Source organism: Colletotrichum chrysophilum (genome assembly GCF_026319265.1).
Source record: "Colletotrichum chrysophilum strain AFK26 chromosome Unknown scaffold_72, whole genome shotgun sequence".
Taxonomy (NCBI): domain Eukaryota; kingdom Fungi; phylum Ascomycota; class Sordariomycetes; order Glomerellales; family Glomerellaceae; genus Colletotrichum; species Colletotrichum chrysophilum.
Genome location: NW_026517359.1, coordinates 1 through 22296, shown reverse-complemented (window position 1 = coordinate 22296; position 22296 = coordinate 1). Strand labels below are relative to the sequence as shown.

At 51.2% G+C, this 22296-nt stretch overlaps 10 protein-coding genes across 10 annotated transcripts; 5 read left to right on the top strand and 5 right to left on the bottom strand.

Moving 5' to 3' along the window:
* Positions 1-650: 650 nt before the first annotated feature.
* COL26b_008298 (uncharacterized protein) lies at positions 651-1079 on the top strand (the record flags this gene model as incomplete). The annotated part of the gene is made up of 3 exons (XM_053181061.1): positions 651-797; positions 848-904; positions 954-1079. 3 exons carry the CDS (start codon positions 651-653, stop codon positions 1077-1079), a joined length of 330 nt encoding a protein of 109 aa, XP_053034943.1.
* Positions 1080-1275: 196 nt separating this feature from the next.
* Positions 1276-2169, bottom strand: COL26b_008297 (uncharacterized protein; the record flags this gene model as incomplete). Its single annotated transcript, XM_053181060.1, has 3 exons — positions 1276-1325; positions 1383-1435; positions 1505-2169. The coding sequence occupies 3 exons, from the start codon at positions 2167-2169 to the stop codon at positions 1276-1278; spliced, it is 768 nt and encodes a 255-aa protein (XP_053034942.1).
* A 1088-nt stretch (positions 2170-3257) lies between these two features.
* COL26b_008296 (uncharacterized protein) lies at positions 3258-4187 on the bottom strand (the record flags this gene model as incomplete). The annotated part of the gene is made up of 1 exon (XM_053181059.1): positions 3258-4187. The coding sequence occupies one exon, from the start codon at positions 4185-4187 to the stop codon at positions 3258-3260; it is 930 nt and encodes a 309-aa protein (XP_053034941.1).
* A 1941-nt stretch (positions 4188-6128) lies between these two features.
* Positions 6129-9278, top strand: COL26b_008295 (uncharacterized protein; the record flags this gene model as incomplete). The annotated part of the gene is made up of 3 exons (XM_053181058.1): positions 6129-7531; positions 7958-8689; positions 8759-9278. The coding sequence occupies 3 exons, from the start codon at positions 6129-6131 to the stop codon at positions 9276-9278; spliced, it is 2655 nt and encodes an 884-aa protein (XP_053034940.1).
* Positions 9279-9983: 705 nt separating this feature from the next.
* COL26b_008294 (uncharacterized protein) lies at positions 9984-10858 on the top strand (the record flags this gene model as incomplete). The annotated part of the gene is made up of 2 exons (XM_053181057.1): positions 9984-10206; positions 10260-10858. The coding sequence occupies 2 exons, from the start codon at positions 9984-9986 to the stop codon at positions 10856-10858; spliced, it is 822 nt and encodes a 273-aa protein (XP_053034939.1).
* Positions 10859-11305: 447 nt separating this feature from the next.
* Positions 11306-12180, top strand: COL26b_008293 (uncharacterized protein; the record flags this gene model as incomplete). Its single annotated transcript, XM_053181056.1, has 3 exons — positions 11306-11516; positions 11568-12082; positions 12139-12180. The coding sequence occupies 3 exons, from the start codon at positions 11306-11308 to the stop codon at positions 12178-12180; spliced, it is 768 nt and encodes a 255-aa protein (XP_053034938.1).
* Positions 12181-13300: 1120 nt separating this feature from the next.
* Positions 13301-14347, bottom strand: COL26b_008292 (uncharacterized protein; the record flags this gene model as incomplete). Its single annotated transcript, XM_053181055.1, has 1 exon — positions 13301-14347. The coding sequence occupies one exon, from the start codon at positions 14345-14347 to the stop codon at positions 13301-13303; it is 1047 nt and encodes a 348-aa protein (XP_053034937.1).
* Positions 14348-14798: 451 nt separating this feature from the next.
* Positions 14799-15563, bottom strand: COL26b_008291 (uncharacterized protein; the record flags this gene model as incomplete). The annotated part of the gene is made up of 1 exon (XM_053181054.1): positions 14799-15563. The coding sequence occupies one exon, from the start codon at positions 15561-15563 to the stop codon at positions 14799-14801; it is 765 nt and encodes a 254-aa protein (XP_053034936.1).
* A 928-nt stretch (positions 15564-16491) lies between these two features.
* On the bottom strand, positions 16492-16940 carry COL26b_008290 (uncharacterized protein; the record flags this gene model as incomplete). Its single annotated transcript, XM_053181053.1, has 2 exons — positions 16492-16500; positions 16524-16940. 2 exons carry the CDS (start codon positions 16938-16940, stop codon positions 16492-16494), a joined length of 426 nt encoding a protein of 141 aa, XP_053034935.1.
* Positions 16941-21079: 4139 nt separating this feature from the next.
* On the top strand, positions 21080-21979 carry COL26b_008289 (uncharacterized protein; the record flags this gene model as incomplete). Its single annotated transcript, XM_053181052.1, has 1 exon — positions 21080-21979. One exon carries the CDS (start codon positions 21080-21082, stop codon positions 21977-21979), a length of 900 nt encoding a protein of 299 aa, XP_053034934.1.
* Between the last annotated feature and the right edge of the window lie 317 nt (positions 21980-22296).

The following is a 22296-nucleotide window of genomic DNA, read 5'->3' as shown; positions in this document are numbered from 1 at the left end:
GAATCTGACGAGAAAGAGGCGCGAGAAAGACTGGCGGGGGCGGGTGGAAAAGTGACAGGGGAGAGAACCCGACTGAGATGGCTGGACGCGAAACAGACACCAGGTCATGTGCTCAGAGAGGTGGCAGGTCTTAGGTAAGCTGCACCACCTTGTGCACAGAGCTTCTTTATGCACAGCTCATGTAGCTGCCTATTTTGTGCAACGCAAGCCACTGAAGTGAATGATTGCTTTCCTTCCCTTTGCTGTACCTAGACTTCTCCTTTGACATTGTGTAAGGGAGCTGCATTCAGACAAATAAACTTGCTTCTTATTTTCTCTAATGGAAGACCCCTTGAAAGGAGCCTTTTTGGTGACTTATCAAGGTGCTTGTCGGCCATGTTGGCACAGCAGCTTTGTAGTCAGATTCCGCTGTCATTTTCAGCCACATGTATTCGACCACATAGGTTGGAAAAACTCAAACATTCACTCAGAGGTCTTCAAAAGTGAACATGCCATGAGTCCAAGGAACACTCTATGAATCACAGCTACAGTCTTCCATGGCCAGCGTTTGGCCCAGCATCATAAACCAGCCACAAATTCGGAAGTATCAGATATTGAAAGCAGAATTATCTCCAGACATTTCAGCCTTTCCAAGGAAATCAGTCGCAGCCATGGGAAAGCCACTCTGCTGCGAGACATTCTGTCTGGAGTTCTCGGAAAAAGGGAAGACTAACCCTCAAGACTACGCTGACAAGGTTACAGAAATTCTAGATGCGATCCGCCAGCATGGTCCCCGACAAGACTTGACAGTCAGCTGGGTGAGTGAGAAGTCAGATTTGTCGTCTGGGGCTGACCTTCACTTGAACAGAACCCCTTTCACGAGCAATTCATTATCCTGACGCCAGTCGAGCACCCCCTCAGTATGGTATGTTGAACCTTCCTACACGTGATAACTAATCTTATCCGAGTGCTAGGAGCAGAAGACCATGCTTGCAGATATCCGTGACACGTGGATGCGGGAGCTCCCTGCCGATAAGCGACCCTCGAGGAAGGATCATGGCTGGGCGAGGAGAGTTCTCACGAAGGACTCGAGTCAGTAGGGCGGCAGGCACATCGAAAGCGCTTTAATCAGGAACCAAATTCGAAGTTTGAAGTCGAAATTCTTTGGTCATGCAATGCGCCGTGACGCAGGGAGATATGTACGTGGGACGCGATGGCCCCGTATCGAAGTAAATACAGTGGGAATCCATATATGAACAATTCAAAAACACGCTCTCATGCCCGTATTTCGTCATATCACGGGTTGTAGCTGAGGACCTCGAGGTTGCGCACCTGGAACTCGGTGCCTACACGACTCGTTAGCATCGTCGCAATTTAAGTTGACAGAAAGCTTATTCACTGACTCCCACTTGGGCCGGGCGAGCCGGAAGAGCCCTCCATTTGCAAGTTGATAATCCTTCATTTCAAGTCAGTAATCACCCTCAAACTTTCCCACCGGATATCCGGCATCAGGCATCAAACTCACAGGTACATCGGCTTTCCGAAATATCCAGCACCGACTTGCGTCGTGATGAGGTTGCCGTCCATGTAGAACTTGGCCTGCACGTCCTTGCCGTTGAGATCTCTCGTCTCAACCTTGATGCTGTGGAAGTTGCCGGGGCTCGGGTAGTTGACGTCCTTGGCCGTCACGATCGAGCTCGTGTTGAAGGTGTTGAAGCTGATCTTGCCGCTGCCCTTCCACTCGGCCATGTCAATCTCGGGCGGCCAGCCCTGCACGGCCGTCAGCCAGAAGGCGGGCCATGTGCCCTTGGTCGTGGTCGCCTTGAGCTCGGCGGAAAAATCGTAGCCGCCGCCCTTGGACACGTTGAAGTGCTCCTTGGCGTGGATCGCGCCGCTGAGGTAGTTGATAGCAATCTGCTGGCCGCCGTGCGTCGCCGGCTTCTGGCCGCTGACCTTGTTCGCCGTGAGGGTGAGCGTGCCGCCGCTAAAATTGACGTTGTCCTTGGTCATGCGCGCGCCGCCGTTGTGGTCGCTGCCCCAGGGGTAGAGGTAGTTCCAGTCGGCGTCGAAGTTGGACTGCGAGTCGAAGCTCGTCTTGGGAATGATGGTCCGCACGGCCCCGACGGGGAGCACGTCGGCCACGAGCAGCGCGCTGCTGAGGAGGAGGGCTGCTTGGTTGAACCAGACCATCTTGGCAATTGAACGATGAGAATGGAGGGTTGAGGTTGGAAGAAGCGTCCAACAGACCAGACGAACACCCGGGACATTGCGCACTTCAAATACCCAAATAGCTCTCCGGGCTCTTGTCTGGGCGTCGAGTTGATGGCAGTCGGCTGATGGACCAGAGCTAGCTCGGCCTCACGACCCTGTCTGATGCCCCGCAAGACCCTCGAGATAGATGAACTGACCTCCACACCAGCAGGATTTCCACCAACGACAATTGGCTTGAAACATCAATTCTGGAAAGAGGCGAAACACTCCGACGCAGGGGCCCCCATGGCGATCCAGGGCGCTAAACTTAGAATGCCCTTCGTGTAAACGCCGTTGCTCCCGTATTGACGACCTCGTCACACGCTGTCATCCTTAAAGGGGGCCGCAATGCCAAAGGCGCCAGCGGCAAGCGAGGGCGCTCGAAGCAACCTCACCCCGGAATGGGAAGCGGTGGTCGTCCGAACTTAACGGAAGATCAGGCCGACGGGATGGTGCCACGCTCCCGCAACCCTGTCGCTGCGACATCGTATTCGAAGGGGTTGTCGGCACTTGCCCATTTGGCGGTAAACCTTGATCGGATTTCGCACCAGTCGCTGCGATGCCAGTGGCTCCCTTTCGTTTGGCCAGACTCTCGTGATGCTCGGTTTGCTGAGGCATAAGTTGGGATCGACATGACAGCTCGGGTGATCGGCGCAACAGGCGTCCGGGCATTGGCGCGTGCTGCCGAGGTGTAAGGCGTGAATGAATCCGGCTGGTCGGCATGATATTGAATGCTATCATAGTGCAATACTTTTGCAATTAAGATATGCTTTTGGATCTCGTGGCTGATATTGATGACATCGAGGAGAAGGTCGTTTCAAGAAGATTGAACGGGGGTCGAGTTGAGACAGACCCACTATTTCTACGCGAGGTTCTCGGTGAGGAGGTTGACCGAGAGAACTCACCGAGAAAGGCCTCTTATCGGTTATTCGACCACAGAACCAACATGTTGAATGACGCCAATTCAGTGACAATAACAACTGGTATTAGCGCCAGACATAATTATATAACTCCTCAGATAATCCATTTTAAACTGTCATTCTTTGTATCTCCCAGTCGGCCGCATCATCTACTTCAACATCATCGTCCAAATCCACCGTGTTCTGGACAAAATATTTCGCAAACCCCATAGCTCGGATTCTGCATGCTACCAGCAGCTTAAAAGCCGCCCTACTGTATCTTTGCTTTTCAGCGAGACCGGCTAGAAACCACACAACATATTCCACGTTTTCTCTCGACTCATACAAGTAGACCTCGTCAAGAATACACAGGAGCATTGCCCCGGGCGGCAACTGCTTCGTCAGCTTCTTGAAAAGATTGCAAAGTGCTTTGACGTCAAATCTTTCAAGCCGTCGCCAATTCTTCTCTGCCATGAATGAAAGGTCGACTGTCATCCCTTTATCTTTCATTTGGCTGACAAGCTGGCCTATCAGACTAACCATCAACCCTGCGGCCGATGCCTCCAATGACGGAAACAGAGGACGAGGACAATGCTCTGCGCAGAAGTAGTTCAGGACAAAGACCGGGGCGTCCGCAGCGCCTGCACTATCAGACAGCCGCGACAACTCGGCAGCAACGAGACTGAAAGGGGAAATTCCATCCGCACGAGCAGTGTCTTCATTGCCGTTGACGAGCAGGCTTCTCGATGAATGTGCATCTCGCAGAAATGACTTGAACGTTTCGTTTCGAATCATCGCCGCAGCTCTCGACTTCTGTTCATCATTCATGATGTACCCAGACTGGGCACATCTCAGGATGTCCTGCTGGACAACTCCTGGGTCGAATCGAATTAGTTGCAGCAAGGCCTCTCTATCCGCGGCCGCCTTCTCCTGGCGGTCTTTCTGGGCTTTCTCGTCTGCTAGCTGCTGCAGCTCAAAGAGTCTCAAGCTATCGTCTGAAGATGTGCGATGAACATTCGCCAGATCGTACTGACTAATGGGCTCGAGGGCGGCCTTCATGGTGCCTGAAGTATCACGCGGCTTTAGCAAGGACAGAGTACACGGCAAAGGGGTTGTTGGCGGCGAGAAAGCCCCCGCGGCCATGCTTCGGTCATCACTTACGCAGCTCTGCAGTGTTCACCTGCAGCAGCGGATGTGTTTCAAGGAACTGCAATATTTTGTTCACCACCAGCTCGGTTCGCTCTCCCATGAGAAAAGTGTCGTGGGTCTCTTCGGCGTTGTACAGTTGCCCCTCCTTTCCGATGTTCTCAGCACATTGCCGCATTTCTCTCAAGCTCATTGAAAGATCCATTTTAAAGTCTTTTTGTTTGATAACAGCACCTAAGACCTTGCCTAATTATGATCAGCACGAATGATGCTCTATGATAGAAGCAGGGGAGGGGGGGCTGCGAGATCTCACTGAGTCTGCTGTCCGCGAAAAACTGCATGATTTGGCGCAATGACTTTAGTGTGGCGCGATAGAGATTGAAGACCAGTCGCTCAAAATGCTGGTTACGTTGCGTCCATATTGCGACGTATCGTCTCGTTGATTCCATCACATCCGGTATCTCCGAAAGCGCCTGGAAAATATCCTCCTCAACTTTACTGTAGTTTGCCGTAGCCTGCACAAACGTCTCTTTAGTGACTTTCTATTCACGGCGATTTCTCTGAAAATGATGCCTTACCCCTATAATTAACTTGAACACTCCACAGATACTATTCCAGAGATGTGAGTAAAATGATGCCCCAACCCTGTTTAGACGTCACATGTTTCTTACCTAGATCCATAGTCGCCAGTTGGCAGAAGACCAAGCCATGCGGTCAGAGCCTCAGAGTGATTGCCAATCTTGTTGATGAATTCCATTGACTTCCCTACCTTACCGGTTCTTTGTTTCCATCTCTGAGCTGTGGCTTGGATTTCCTCTACAACGTCGTCCCAACTACACCCACGGTGGCTCAATGATCTCGTAATTGGCTGGTTTCCGCTCTCTTTCCGTGCCAGCTTCGACCTCACTTCCGACATCAGCTTGAAGAGCTGCGCTATCTCGTCATCGGCTTGCTTCCACAGCGCACTTCTGCAATCAACCGGATCAGAACTGTTGGTGTCAATTCGCGTTGTATTGCAAACCTTTGATCATCGCCATGCTCAGCTTCGGTATGAGAGACCAGTCGTCCGGCCCAAGGGCTGTGTACAGGGTCGGGCTCTCCTGGGATACACACATGGTTCTCTATGAATCTAATGGGTGAGCTTGAGGGCTGTCGTTCCCTTGAGGCCAGAAATGTAGATCGGTCTAGGCTCGCCATTGCGGGACGGACGCGTATTATTTACTAGACGAAGGATTGACTTAGGGTGCTCTTCTACATCATCGACATACTTCTATGTGAAGTCCGGTGACATTCAGCGAGTGTTCTGCTTCATATGAGGGGTTTGTGTGGTGAACAGGGTAGGCCATCTGCTTGCGATTCTCAACCGCCAAGATAGGTAAAGACTGCAGCAACATCTGCATGTCAAGTGGACCTGGATACGGACCAGCTGCTGAAAATACCCAATTACGACGGACCATGTGTTGGCTGTTGGAAGGCCCTACTTGTTAGCCAGGGGTAATAGCCCCTCAGTAAGCACTGTTGGTACTCGAAGCGAATGTGTGCTGCGGCAGACCATGCGCAAGAGTGGGTATTCACTGCGAAAATTGCTCACCAACCAAGAAATCATGTATCGTCGTAGGCGGCGCAGTCCCGGTTCCTGCGCATGTCGGGTATCCTATGCTACGGCGCAAAAGAACATCATTGGTCATTTCAGGCTTTTCCAGGTTTGGCGACCTTGGTTTAAAACCAATCAGGCACCGTTGGCTGGCTTTCAAGTGCACATTTCACACCATCTTTTAACGTCTGAATATCTCTCTGGATATTCTGTCCAGTCTTCGGATTTTCTGCCCAGACAGTTGAGCCATAAATGTCAGCATGCCGCCTGAAGCCCCCCAATCATTCAACCGCGGGGGAGACATCTTGCTATGGCCCCATCCAACTCCTCCAACTCCCCCGACAACCGACAATACTGGCGAAAAAGCCATTCTGAGCCAGCTGGTTTCAAAGGGCGAGACAAAAGACAAGGAAGATCATCCTTCAAGTACTGATAAGATCGAGCCGGCAAAACCGAGCGAAGATGCGGCGACTGCTCAGTCCCGTGGCCAGCCAAGCAAACCTAAGCCAGCGGATGGACCTACGGAGTCGAAGGCAGTCCTAAGTCAACATGTCGCTCATCTACAGCATAAGACTCTCGGAAAGCAGCTTTTCGATAGAGAGAAACAGATGGGTCGCTTCGGAGTCCGAGCCCAACAGGCAGTGCTGGACCATACTTTCACACACATGCGGATCGAAGAGCTTGAAAAGCAAGTCAAAGACTTAAGAGCCTTTATCAACGGCGCTGATACCGTGTGGGAGCCACCGACCCCAGACGAGATGTATCCAGTCCACCGCCATCAACTCCTGAGAGTGCCCTTCGACCAGTTTCGTCTTACGAAAAACAATGTCGCATTGCCCACGAACGAGAAAGCAGCTCTTGAGGTTCAAATTTCCGAGAACGTTTCCTCAGCGGGTGTGGAATATTCATCTTCCCCTGAGCGGCTGCGCATCCGATCTCGCGCTCTTCTTTCGCACCTCGATAAGCTGGTCGGAGCTTCTCTGATGATTCAGACGTCGCCCCCACAAGTCGTGGGAAATATTGAGGTTTACAACAGTATTGTTTTCCTGCGTCCATTCAAATTCTTCGTGGGGCACATAGATGATATCAAGGGCAGCGTCCAAGCCGTGAAATCAGCTGCAGAAGCTGAGGAAGCAAAGAAGGCTATACCATCCCAGGTCCTTGAACAGCTCCCTAAACGGCATAAAGGGAAGAAGTTGCAGCAGATGTACTTATACAAGGATCTCCTACCAGATCTGGAGTGTCTAGTCGAATTTCTCGACACGGATCTCAAGCCCACGATGCTCCTGCGACAGCAGATTGCAGACGGAACAGCAACAGATATTGAATACGCCGATCTCTGGCATCTTTTCAAACGAGGGGACTTTGTTGTTCCCCAAGAAGAGCAACATCATGCTTATCGGGTTTTCAGCATGGCTGGTGGCAGAGAACCCCTGAGCTATCGCAAATTCGGCAATGAGGAAAAGCCAATCCGTGTCGATGGATTTGTGTTGGACTGCATTAGCATGGCTAGCAATGGGCATATGTACGTGCCGAAGATCAAGAGAATGTCCATCAAGAAGTTTTTCGGAAGGAAGCCAATCACCTCACTGCCGGTTCATCCCATGAGATTCGACAAGAACTATGACACGCTACGAAAGACGTTCGTCGATGGGGGTAAACGGTTTGTCGCCTTGACAAACCGCCCCTTTTGCCACAAGATGTTCAAAGGCAGGACCCTGGATGACTTATCACACGACTTGGAGGCACAGGTCATCGTTGACATGGCCTTGGCCGTCGCACAAAATCCCGATTGGCTACTAAAGTCTTCTGTTTCGACGGATAGCTTCACACGGCCAGACCCACGAGAGACCCGGCAAGACTCATGGTGTAAGCATGGAACTACACAAGGTTGTTGTGGAGGAGATGTGATTCACAGAGACGGAGATATTGATGAGTTCAATTCTCAGATCTTTTTGGGTGAGATGTCTCGGTATCTCGGACCACGACACGAAAAGGACTTAACTGAGGATGACCTCATGTTGATGCAACATTACGTCCATGCATTTGTGTTACGATCGCGGCAATGGGTTACTGTACCGACCGATAGACTCAGCGATGTGGAGTTCTCCAACAGCTTCGACGACCTGGTTCTGCCCGACAATCACAGCAAAACAGTGCGTGCGCTGGTCGACACCCATGAATCCCTGCGAGCAACGCGGTTCTCGGAGTCTCGCACTAGTAATCCCCTCAGTATAGGATCTTGCCTGGACCTCGTCAAGGGAAAAGGAGCTGGACTCGTGATTCTACTCCACGGACCACCTGGTGTCGGCAAAACCTCAACCGCCGAGTGCGTCGCGGATGATACGAAGCGCCCTCTCTTCCCAATCACCTGCGGTGACATCGGCGAGACAGCTCTCGAAGTGGAGAAGAACTTGCAGTACAACTTTCAGTTGGCTCACAAATGGGGCTGCGTGCTTCTCCTCGATGAAGCCGACGTATTCTTGGCCAAGCGAACGAGAAGCGACCTGCGCCACAACGCTGTTACAAGTGTCTTTCTCCGGACCCTCGAATACTACGCTGGCATCTTGTTTCTCACGACAAACCGCGTGGGGACGATGGATCCCGCATTCAAATCTCGCATCCAGGTGTCACTATTTTATCCCAAGCTGAATCTCAAGGTCACCAAGGAACTCTACCGAAAGTTCATCAAACGCGCCAAGGATGAGCAAAGATCTAGAGGTCACGTTGAATTCGAGATCAAGAAATCTGAAATCATGGACTTTGCCAAAGAGCATTTCAGAGATCTCGAGAAGAACGGCCGCGATACATGGAATGGCAGGTAAGTATCTTGTCCCCAACCGAGAAGACACTTCGAAAGATTTTGGAATGAACTGACGGGAAATCATAGGCAAATCCGAAATGCCTTTCAGACAGCCATTGCTTTAGCCGAACACAAGGCCAAGAAACGAATCGACGGAGAACCGGTGCCTATCCTCGGTGAAGAGCAATTCAAGATTGTGGCGGAAGGGTACGCGAAGTTCGACGAGTACCTCGTTAGTGCGATGGGTGCTTCCGAGGCCGAATGGGCTAATAGGGATCGTTGGAGAGCCGACCCTTACACTACCATACCTGCATACACACAGATGCCGCCTCAAGTAGTTCCTCTGACTACCGAGCAGCGTCCGGCCTATGTTCGTTCATCTGCTAGAAAGGTGCCTGCCTCTGGCCAAGATAGTAGTACCGAAGAGTCGGAATCGGAGACGGATAGTGAAGATGACGAGAGTGATCAAAGACGTGGTAACACGAAGGGCCGACGCGGCAAGGGGACGGGATTCAGTCCAAATCTAACGCATTCACGGCCCCCCGGCCTTTCGGATGGAGAATGGGAGGCATACCAGAAGGTATGTGGGATGTACAAGTTGAAATAGTGCAGAGTCGGGGAAGAAAGGAGTTACTATTATCGAATGATAATATTCTCACCGAACTGGATTATTTCGGCCTTGTCACAACGAATTTCCCTCGATTTCAATACAGTGTGCTGAATGGATTTCTTACTGTCAAAGGAAAAGGGGTTGAACGTGACCGACATCATCAGCTTCACAGGTGGTGGTTTTCCCAAAACGAAAATGATTCCCGTGGATCGCGAGTTCAAAAACAACCACCATCGCCCAGAAAAGAGTTTCGAGGCAAGTTTTCGATAGAGAACAAACTTCTCATCGTTATCAAAAATGAAAAAAGAAGCAAAAAACAATCGCGCAGCTCCTGGAGTTATGTAGGGTCACCAATACCAATTTCCAGCCGAACCCAGGCTTGCACGTTCCACCACTAGACCATGTTCACTTGGAGTGCTTGATTTGTTGAGAGGTCTGGGAATTACGGTACTCATGAACCTTTTTTCGGTGACTGGGAGCGGCTCACTGTCTTTCAGCATTCGCTCAGCACCTCACCTTCGCCCCCGACAATACAGCAGACGCGTAAACAACGCGTCCCGATTTTCCATTTCCTCGCTCTTTCCCTTTGTAGGAAACCTTGCTTCTGCAGCTCACTCCAGCCGACTCTTTGCTCGTTGCTGTCGCCATCACCACCCTCCTAGCCATCGGCTTCTTTGCATCCCTCTGCGAATTCCAGCCACGATGTCTGCGCCCTTCAACCTGAAGGAGGATCTCGAGCCTGCCTTGCCCGCCGTCAGCCAAGATACCGGTCCGGTCAATGGCACTGCAAGTGATCACAATGACGATAACGCACCCGCCAACAAGCGCAAGCTTCATAGCATGATGCGCAAGAACAAGTATCTCGCAGACCGTCTCGCCAACAGACAGCAGAGGAACCGCGAGCGCAAGCGCGTGCTGAGAGGAAGTATGTTTTCTTTACTCATTCCATCCGATCGTAAATATCTAACAAAGACATAGCGAAGGCTGCTCTTCCCGACAAAGCTTCCGAGTCCATCCGCGGCGACGCCAAGCTCGTCAAGGCCATGGCCAACCTCATGCACACCCTCCAGACCGGCTTTGAGAATGGCTTCTACTTCCCAATCGACGACATCGCCAACTGGATCGAGAATGAGGAGGCTGAGAACCTGTGCGCTGTCCTTCACCTCCAGGGCACCCAGTCTCGCGACGCCGCCCGCCTCATGGGCTTCATGCTTTCGCTCGTCAAGGCCGTCAAGGAATGCCGCGGCAAGTATAAGAAGGGCTCCGACGACAACTCCGAGTTCTTCGAAGCCATCGCCCAGCATGTGCGTACCAAGGGCGTTGCCGGCGGCGGTCTCAACGCCAAGGACTTCTCCATGGAGGCCATTTCTACGAACACCTGCAAGGTGATGCTCGAGAGCTTTGTCAAGGCTCGCGAGGACTACTTTCTTTCTTTCCCGAAGAACTCGCAGGAGGGAACCTACACCGCGAAGACAAGAGACCTTCTCCGTATCCTTGATGCTTGGCTGGAGTTTTCGAAGGAGGACGAGGAGATGGAGGATGGCTTGGTTGAGAATATGAACGAAGTTGGCATCTAAGCATTCCAAGGCAGTGGCATCAAGGAAATGGCAGTTGCACCAAAGGAGTATCAGGGTTGTAGACGATGAATACAACGCGGCCAGTCCCTTTGTCAACCATAACGAAAGAAAATGCCACTGAAAAGCAAATTTATTCCATGTTGCGTGTCTGAAGTGCGAAATGTTTCTCCGTTTGAAATTGTGATCAGCTACTTACGGATTTGACGGAGAAAGCTAGGGAAGGTGCGGCGATTTGACCTTGCTGGGCTGAGATATTCGCACCCACCTCAAGGTCACTGTTTACTTTACCAAACTCTCACGTTTACCATCTTATCGCGCGACCCACGCGTCTGAGAAAGATTCATTTATTTCTACAAAACTATGGACTCTCCGACCTCCCATCATCCCATCATTCTCTCAACTTCTTCATTGCAACAACAAGACCGAACAATCTTTCAGACACACAACATGGCGTCCCTCTTCAATCTGAAGGCCGATCTCGAGGCAGCTCTTCCGAACATTACACAACCGCAGCCTGATGTCCCCACCCCAAAGAACAGGGAAACCAAGAAACCCGGGCATCGGAGGTCTCAGACCACTAGAGAACGCAAGAAGCCCAAGACATACGGCGGAATCCAAAAGGCCCAGGCGAAGAAGCAAGACAAGCAGCATCGAAGATGTACGCATCCTGTCATGCTCGGGATAATTGTTGCTGACCCGAACATCGCAGACAACCAACCGTCCACGAGAGTCATGTCTAAAAGCACCTTCATTGAGACCCTTGAGCTCGCCTTGCCGGAGGGCTTCACTCACCCTGACGAAAACACTATCGCAAACATCCTCACAGACACGGTAGTCAGCAATATCAGCAGCACGCTGCGTCTCCACGGACAGGCCCGCATCGACATCCCTCGCATCCACGCCTTCGCGCATGCCCTCTTTGCCGCCATCGACTACCAGACACGAGTCTTCGGCATCATCGACTATCATGGAGAAGACCTTCAAAGCAAGTACTTTTCCGAGGTTGCGCAGACCATCCGCCGGGACGGGGTCACCGGCGGCGCCTTGGAAACCTTCTCGATGGCCCCTCTCTCGGATGAAGCGTGTGATAGGCTGCATCAGTACTTCGTCGCTGCTCGGCAACTGTACCTGCAAGCCGATGGACCGGCGGATGCTGGGCTTTCGGGGTCTACCACCAAGACTAGATTTCTGATCAAGTTGGTGGACCGCTATATGTCGCTTACGGTATGTTGTGATTAGATAGCTATGATTATGGCCATGTTGTTGCAGTATGGCGATAGGTGTACTGGCGTGATTCCTTGATCATTTGGGACGAGAAATGAGACATGAGACATGGTGTGGTGAGTAGATCAGGGGGATGAGGTCATCGTCAACGCGAGTCGTGTTCAAGGACGGATTTATTACGTCTTCGGGTGCCAGAATAACATTTCTTGATAGAAGAATACGAAGAAGTTTCCGAGCAAGATCTGTCCAATGCAAGTGAATAGTGAGCATCACCTGAAGTCCAGGCGCGTGGGATTGATCGTATATCCACGAATGCTGCGATCAGATACCTGCATCACATCGCAAGTTTCCATGAGCATTACAACGAGTTCGGGACTTGTTCACTTCCAGCAGCACTTGCCATTTACTTCAACCAGACAGCGCTTTGGGATAATATGTGAATATCCTGCAAAAGATAGCGATAGCAATAGCGACGACGACGACGACGACGGTTATGGGAAACGCATGAGCAAGGATGGAAAGCTTAGGAGAACCTAGCTGCAAATAGTCGGCGCGACTATCATCTGCGAATAACTTCAATTCTGGCATCATAAAATGACGAATTGAGTGCGGCAGGTGCATGCGTGGGATTCAGGCGGCTCCCTTCCTCGAACGCTCAAGCCTTTATGGGCAAGGTAGATTCCCTTCCTCTCAACAATTGGAGCAGCTCAAGTGAACATGGTCTAGTGTGGGAGTTGAGTGAAAGCCTGGGTTCGGCTAGTTGAGAAATTCGGTGACCCTACATAACTCCAGAAGGTGCTTATTGTTTTTTTCATTTTTGCTCACCCATTTTAGTATGACCAGCGATGTTTGGTCAAAATATTCTCACCTTCGACTTGTACATGTACAAGCCCCACTTTTAAAGTCAACTTTTCCGGGAAGGTCGCGAGGTCGAATACAAATTGTTTGTTCGTTTTCGTTATGTGGCAATCGAGTAGCAAAGTTCGCTTGAACAGACCAAGCTCGTCTTCTTCCATCTATATAAGTATAATTGAGTTTGAAACTGAAAGTGGATGGAACAACCTGAACGCCCAAAAGTTCGTGAAACCCAATCGTCTTCGCGTGATTCTCGATTCGTCAATAGGTCATGCCTTTCCCTGCGAGTGCATCGTACTCCAAACTTTTCGCCCTGCCCAAGGATCCGAGATTGATTTCTTACCATGCCTGTCTTCGATCCGCTCAATCATCGTCGAGGTTGGTGTCTGAATAGTAGTCAAAGCTCGCTGGCAGCGGCGCATCCTTGCTGTTGGGTCCATCGGGGTCGACCTCATCGACGAGCTCCTTCTTGACCACCTTGGCAATCTCACTTGTTTCCACCGGCAAAACTCCATGCGCCGGCCATGAGGAAGCCTTCTCTGATCGCAGCATCGTCGTCATCCACTGGGCCCACTCCCATGGCTTCTCCCTTCCGCCGGGCAAGCTGTTGAAGTACTCCCAGCCCATAACACCTCCGAACCGCTCATAACGGCCTCGGAGCAGAAGGAGTACGGACCCCAGCATCTCCCACGGCACCCAGCCGCCGCCGTTCTCCGGATTTGTCACCAGGCCGATGACGATCTTCTCCGGCGCCCAGCCCTTCGCCAGCAGCATCTCGTACATGACGGGGTTACTGCAGTCGCCCCATCCGCAGTAGAACTGGGCATTGTACCACGCGATCTCCTTCCCGCGCATAACCTCCAGCGCCTCGTAGTCGAAGCCGCTCAGGTTCTTGAACGGGTCGAGCAACGCCATAGCCACGGGTGCCATGGTGATGATAAAGTCCTTCCCAAAGTCTTGCCGTATCCGGTCGATCAAGCGTATCACACCGCCCAAGCTCATCTCCTCCTCCACATCCAAATCGATGCCGTCGAGAGCGTGTTTCCGCACCATGTCGCGCAGCGGGATGTAGTACTTCTCAAACTTGGCCTCGTCATCGCCGTCGAGCCTCTCATACGAGCCGCGAGCAGCGCCTCCAAGCATGCCCAGCACCTTCACCCCGCTCGCCTGCAGCACACGCAGCTCTGCCCATAGCGTCAGGAAGCGCGGGTCGTCGGGTCGGTGGTCGTTGAGGGTGAGGGCGTGCGGGTCGTCGTTGATGTGTATCGCGGCGAGGATCACGTGGGTTACGCTGATGTCGGGCTGCGTGATGAGCGGGAGGATGGAAATCGGCTTGCCATCGGGGGTGTGGTGTGTCTGGTAGTAGGTGATGACGCGGGGGAGGGGCGTGGTTCGCGGTATGGGTGGCATTGGAAGGGAAGGGCTCGGCGGCCTCGAGAGGCGCGATGTGCGGAAGAAGGGTCGAGGGTTGGAACGCGTCCGCGTAAGTAGATCGGCCGAGGTCGTCCAAAGAGGTCGGGTTGTGGTTGCAGTGGTGGTTGTGCGCCGCGTAGGAGAGCTTAGCTGAGCTTAGTGCGGGGTGCAGTGAGAGGCGGTCGGAGCAGCCACGGCTGGACCCCTCGGCGGGACGCCCTGCGTCATGCATGGGCCCGGGCTGGCTTATATAAGGCATGTGCCCCACTAAAGCTATCCGGAGCCCCTGAATCATCAGTTGGAATTCATTTTCACTTGCTCAGCAACACATTCACCCTCATCACGTCGGGATATCAATGACCCTTTGTCATATTTACTTTAAATTATTTAAATTGAGTCGAGACTGAACTTTTGATTCTTCCAACAAGACCATACTTCTGCCGTTTGTTTACCAAATCGGAGCTCCCTTTCCAGGCTTGCTCATGGCCGCCGTCTTGGCCGGATACTGCGCAACCACGAAATAGCACCCAATCGAGTAGATCGTAAGAATGCATCCCACAACGTAATACAGCGTGTTGTCGAATAACTCAGGAATCGTCAAGACGAAGAAGCTGAACGGTGCAAACGTCCAAATGGTTCCAACAATATTGACCAAACAGAACCCAAGCGAAAGCCCATGCCTCGATCCGTTTCTGAGGTACTGGTGGGTCGGCCCCAAGACAATGAGAACATTGGTGAAGCAGAACCACTGCATCACGCAGCCCTCGCCCATAAACGCGATTCCCAGCAGCACGACCGTGTACATGCCAAGCTGGAGTGCCAGCGCGTAGACCGCCGCCGAGAAGACGCTCGGATTACTCCCGAGCACCGAAGCGAAATTGGCTTCGCGTTCCTTGGTAACGGCCCTGTGGATAGTCCACATCTCCAGCGTCGTCCACACGAAGAGTGCCGTCGATGTTCCTCTGAGAAACCAATGCTCGTTGTACTTAATGGCCGCTTTGCCGAGAATGTAGGTCCATGTGGAGTCGTGGGCGAGGTAGAAAGAGTGCATCCAGAAGGGCATCGGACCCTTGCCTTCACGAAGTGTGAGGCGGATGACGTACATGTACTGGAGGTAACCGACGACATAACTGACGGCGGAAGCTAGGAGTAGTGGTTTGTTGTCTAAGGTGTACACCTCTGTGAGGCGCTGATAGTAGTTGATGTCGGTCATGGTGGTGGCAAGCGTTGAAAGCCGATGAAAGATGGATTGGACTATTGATCTTTGAATACGAGAACGGCAATATCATGATACAAGACGGAGCATGGTCAGACGAACTTCAATTACTTAAATACATAATACCTCGCCTTTTCATCATGGCCTTTCCCGAGGTTTCGTGGGGTGATGCTGAAGAAAGTTCGTGGGTTTCGGCGCCGAGATGCCTGATTAGGCAAGTCCAAGCTCCATTTCGTCCCATAGCGCAGTCCGAGCTGATGGAGCCAGGGCATTTCTTCAGCCAAGGAATCAGGAGAAGTTCTTCAGCGGAAATATTGTCCGGCATACAATCAGGGTCCATTTCTTGGCCCTTTCGGTCAGCCGGGTGGCTCCGCTTATGACACATGGTCGAACGAAGCAGTTGACCACCACTTTCCGGGTTGATGAACAGATGCTACTGATGGGTGGCGGCGAAGCCCAATGAACCGATGCAGGTTGCCATCTAATTACTAAATAGATCATAGCCCAGTTCTAGCCTTGGTCATCGATTTTCATCCCCAGAACGTTGCCCGGAAATATACAGTTACGGCAGTCCAACTCGAGTAGCCACGGCTTATTTCTGGTCCTGTTGTAGCCGAAAACACGATGCGACAGGTTGTCCCAATTGTCGACGGGATCCCAAGTTTTGCAGTCGTCTGGCAAGAGAACCTTTCTCCGGCCACCTTTCATTATCCAATAATCTTCGCCAAATTTGCGGACGTACACATGGCATGAAATGCTGTTTGCCGGCGCAGGTGTGCCATCTTGCTCTGCCATACGTTTCAGACGTAGCCAATATTGAGGTTCGACGACGACTGGAGCAGCACCGATAAACCCAACCGAAAGGGACTTCGCATGTTCGGTACCCCACTCGTTAATTGGCTCTGAATGTAAGAGACGGCCCCCTTCATGTATGCTGAGTACAAATGCATAACTGACTCTTGCGGGACCGTCGTCGATTTCATCATCTTCACTGTCCAGTGCATCGCTCAACTCGTCATCCATACCGTCGTCAGTCTCCTCGTCAGTCTCCTCGTCAGTCTCATCGTCCACTTCGTCATCCACTTCAGCGTCCACTTCAACGTCCATCTCGTCATCCGTCTCGTCGTTCATCCCATCGTCTATTCGGTCTTGATAAGCGACACGAGCGCCGACCACGATACGACTTCCGGTAGGATCAAACGCAATTACTGCGGGACGCCGGTAATTGTCGATTTTGATTATCCACTTGATGCTGTCTGATTCCACATTTATGAGCATCAAACTGTAGTCCCAGTCGTACTGTGCCGTGGTAAAGCAAGCTAGCCACGTTTCATCCGGCGAAAAGGTCAGACAGTGTGGCAGGCAAGTGGCCATGGTAGATCGTGTGACTATTCTTTTAGTCCAGAAATGTTGAAGATAGCGACCCTTCCATTTCCACAGAAGAATTTCGCATTGCCCTTTGAAAACGTGATTAATCATCGCCAGATATTTCCCCCGTGAAGAACAGCACAAATATTTTTCGCTTTGGAGCGCGTCAATATTCCCATCAGTCGTAAGCTCCAGTGAATATGTAATCTTGGTCGGCTTATATCCTGGTAAGAAAGAATGAACAATTAGCTCTCCCGGCATCGCCACAACTAACGAGTTTCCGTCTATGGACCAGCCGAGAGCTAGGTCATGGTGTTTCTTTTCCAGTAAAGGCGTGAGTGGATCAAGGCGACTAGGCACTACCTGTCCATTGGTAAAGTCCCAGACAATGACCCTGCCGTGTGAAGATATCGTTGCCAGTCGAGAGCCGTCAGGTGAACATGCCGCTTTTGACCAAAGGTGGTATTCATCGAGAAGCTGAGAAAGGCGGAAGCGTTCTGTATCTTCATTGTGTGGGAGGAGGTGAAGCGTGTCGATAATGACGACATGGCCAGACTTGGATGCCGCAATGTGTCTTCCATCCGGAGAAAGGCAAGATTGATCAAACAAATCAGATTTTTGCGTCTGTTCATCCGTCCAGATCTCCAAAGCTTCCAAGCCACGTTGAAGACATAGTGTCCTGCATTGATTCGTAGCCGGCCTCAAATAAGAACGTGAGATTAGAGACACCTCTTTCACAGGCGCGGCCATGTCTGTACTTAAGTCCCAGAGCTGTATCTTGTCAGCGCACTCTATTTCGTACTCGGCCCATCCCCATTCTTTGTTTGGTCCAGAAATTGCCAACAACAGGTTGCCGAATGAGCTTCCCTTCGAAGAACATATTTCGTGCATGTGGGAACCTGAGTTGGCTTCATACACGTCGACATGGCTGGGACACCGGTCTCGTATGATTGCCACGAACTTCCCATCGACAGAGTAAGAAATCCCGGTCACAGGTAGAGTCGCACCTCTAGGGTGCACCCCCCAATTGTCTTTCAGTGAGCGCCAGCAGGTTCTCCATCGATGCAAGATGCCGGTATCCTGCTTCCAAAGATACACTCTTCCATCACAGAAACCACACACCAAGCCACCATTTTCAGATGAAGACATGTACGCAACACAAAATTCTGACAAGGTTTCGATGAATTGCTGGCCATGTGTCCAGTCCCAAAACACAACCGAGCCTGTGACCAGGCCCACAGCAACATCATTCGCGGATCTGAAAACGACACATGAGACTTCGCTCGTGAAGTCATCTTTGGCCGCACAAAGGCTGTTGGAATCGATATTCCATACGTTGACTTCTTTATCTGTTGCGATGGCAAGATAGACACCGTCATGCGAGTAGCACATGTCTCTCACATGCGGCCCGTACTTATGCAGCGATCTTTGGGCTACGTCCCAAGTTGTGGCTGTGTCGGGCGCTCTGAGAACCCAATTCGGTATTTCGGACTGAAAGGTTTGCTTTACTATAGAATCGGTTGGTGAGAAGAGCAAAGCTGAGACGTAAACTTGGCAGGGGGCTCGGTCGATAGTGTACTTATGTTCCGTCACGAATCTTCTTGCGTCTTCAAGAAACAACGCAACTTGATTTTTAGACCCTGGAGAGTGGAAGAGAGCCTGTAGCTTGTGAACATCGGTAATGGACTGTTCAATGCGACCCAACCAGCTCATTGCTTCGAGCCAATGGACGAAAAATTTGGTCAAGAAGTCGTAGACCTTAGTCTCGTTCGTGAGGCAATGGGCCTTTTCAAAATGGTGCACCCAGTATATGCAGGCGTACCGCAGGTGTTGCGGGATGTTTTCTCGGATCTTCTCAGATGCTACCTCCTTTCTGAGGACACCGGGATCCCCCAGGTGGCAGATGTCATTCTTCAAGCAATATTGGTTTCTGTTTGCCATGATTCGTAGACAACAGTCCAAAAGATCGGTGTGCTTTTGCTGCTCTTCAATAAAGAAGTGGCTCCTCTCTCCACTTCTGTCCAAGAGGTACTCGGGAAAGGACAGATGAAATACTCTGATGGGCTGATTTGATTCGGGGTCGTCGGGGACGCTCAACACAGAATGGAGGTTTTTGAGATGAAGAAAGACTTCATCCTCGTCCTCATCAAGAAGCCGAGAAAGGGATATGACAGGCAGCGGATCTGCCAGAAGAATGATGCCGCCGACAATCCTGCGAAATTTAAATAAGGATGTCTTGGTAGTCGCTCTCATCGAGTCCAGAAACTAGTTGGTCCAGAACGGTTCCGTATGTCATTTCCATTGTATTCGTGGGTCTGTAGCGCGAATCGAGGATTTTCTTCAATTGTGTTTTGGGATGGAGTCTGCGATTATCCATGAATCTACAGATAGTTGCGGCATAGATAAACAAGGGGCTGCATCTATGCACCAACATTGTTGTCGTATTGGTGTCCGGCCATGGCGGAGATATATCGTAGAGTGATTGTATCCTCTGAAGCTCATGCTCCAGGTAGGCCCTGATGTCCTGCTGAATTTCCGAAGGGGAAATTTCGTGCAGTGCGACATCCTGGTGGAACCTTTCTGGGACATCGTGTTTGAATCCCAAGTGGATTGGTAATTCTGGCCTGCTGGTAATGAAGACACGTACTCTGATGCCTGTAACACTTCCAAGCTCACCCAGGAGGCCGACGATCATCCTGGTGCGCTCTAAATAAGGACCAGCGCCAGTGTAGTTTTCATTGTCGCATTCGTCCAAGGCGTCAATTGCCAGCAACATCGTGATTCTCGAAGTACCAACTGGTTTGAGCTGTTTGAAAGGCCCCAAAATAAGTTCTGCGAACTGCGTCTCCAGAGTCTTGCTAAGTAGATCTGGATTCTTGTGGACAACGTTCCGGATGAGATCACCAAGTCCTTGAATGTCTTGGCATCCATGAACGTTGTGGACAAGCTGATTGGCAATCGTCGTAACAAATAGATCGGCTTTCCTGCAGTCGTCTATGATGCGGTTGAAAAAGAAGCTGGCAGCTAGCTTCCCTTTGTCGGAGAAGCTTTTCGCAACCGTTCGCGAGATTGTAGACTTCCCTGTGCCTGCTGCACCCCGCAGCCAGAAAATGCATTTTCCCTTGGGATCATCTACCCATTGTGCGATCTTAGCACGCAGCCTTTTCCTGGTATGCGGGTGGCACAAAGGGCCCTTTTCGTTTTCCCGGTCATCGAAGACGGCGCCTCTTGCCACCTTGAGATATCGAGCGTCTATTTCCCATCAGTATCTGAACAAACGTCATGGGGATTGGATTAGAGCGGTCACATACTGTCAAGCTCGCCAGCATAGTAGTTGTTAATGTGCTTATCGCCGAAATGAGTGTTTGAGCTGCCTGTCACAGCAATATTTGTGTACTGGTGGTTCTAGGAAAGTCACTATTTGGTCACGCCGATAAGTCTGGCTTTACAAACTTACTGACATGTCGCTTCGCCCTGATCTGGACGCCGATGCAATCATTCAAGATTTTGGCGTCTGCCGCCGAAGATGTGATGGGGAGCCAAGGACAGCTTGATGTACGGCTCAAGAAGGGCAGGTGTATGTATTGGCATGGATTCTCAGTAACCCGGGGCTGCCACTCGTTTATGTGGACTAGGCACGCCCCTTCTTCCCCTCTGACCCTGAAAGTCGGTCATTTTAGAAGGCTTCGACCGCAAGTCGTTTCAACATTTGCTGCATTATTGACCGAAGATCAAGGTCTAGTCAACCTTGGGCGCAACCCAAGGGCTAGAGGAAAGACTCAATTCATTGGGGGAGGAGATCATCCATCCCAGCCTGCTTGCATTGCGCATGAGCGCTAGTATCTGTCGGGCAAGCAAAAGTAGAAATTTGAAGCTGACTGGAGTTTGAGGCAGTGTCTGCATGAATGTCTCATTTCCGTTGAGGCAGTTGTTGGGGCGTTTTCTGCACATTGACTGATGCCCAAGGCCGATCGCCTTGGCGCAACAGCGGGTGTGTACAGGTCAAAGAGCGGCGGCAGAACTTGAGAAGACTTTGGGTCTTGAAATGACACAGAGCTCGCCTTTTCGGTATTGATTAAAAACTCCTCCTTCACAATTCGTTTCCGAATAGGATCGCAATTGCTTCGAAATCTGTCGTTTTCACTATGGCTTCTCCTGCTTTCGTGCTGGCCATTCCCGGCTTTTTCAAGTCATCACTGGATTGTTTTCAGTATGTCCAGTTTGGAAGAGCCTTCCATCAGGATTTCGCCTTTTGCGTTGCCAAACTTCAAGCTGCGGAAATGGAGTTCACGCGATGGGGGGAGGCTATGGGCGTTCTGGACGAGAATGCCGAAGCAGCATCCAGATTTCAACAGGGTTCCTGGAAAGAGAGCGAACTCTTGAAGGCTAAAATATGGCTTCAGACAATTCAGGATGCTTTTGAGACTGCCAGGAGAAAGTCCGAGCAATTCAGGGGATTGAACCTGGATGACGAGGACAAGAAACAGGATTTGGAGGTCCTAGATGCAACTCAGGAACTTGAGAAATCCGACAAGCCTTTGAAAGGACTTATCGATGGCATGCGTACAATTGTCATCAAGCGACGCAGAAAACTTCAGGAGACGGGCCGTCAAACGCGATGGGCGCTATACCGCAAGACCGACTTCAACAGCCTCATCGACTCAATCTGCGAAGCTGTTGATACCCTTGTCAAGCTGTTTCCATCGGTCCAGCCTCAACACAATGCTTTGTGTGCAGAGGAGGCGGGCCGTTTCCAGCCACAGGCGATGCAACAGCTTTTGGAAGTTCTCGGAAACCATGATCAGCTTCTACGCGATGCCTTGCTGAACAGGGCAAGGGCAGAGGGCCATACCTTCACCGATGTGTCAGTGAGCGGTGGAATGGGTACCAGGTTTGGGGACGAACATGAAAACAACCTTGACGCCAAGTCGGCATCAATGACGTTCACTGGCCTTCGCATCGAGAATTCGGAGAACACGAGTGCAGGCCATAAATACACCTTCGACAAGGATGTCGCATTAGCAATGCTAAAGAATCGCGGTTAGAATAACCAGGTCGGTTTGGCTTTTGTGAGAGTCTATGATAAGAGAACCCTGCCATATCAACTACGTAATTTTGAATGACCTCTGCAGATCTATGAGAAAGCAGATAAGTCAAAGCACCCACTTCTGGCCCACCCCTGCTTCTGGCCCACCGAAAAAATGATGCCCAGCCACCGACTTTCTAGATAACCCCCAACTTCAAATTATCACCGCTTTTCTCAACCTTTTCTAAATCGCTTCATTTACTCAGGATGCATTTTTCCTCGCCTAATGGCTCAGTATACCGAATTTGAAGTCCATCGGGCGCTTGCCGACATCGC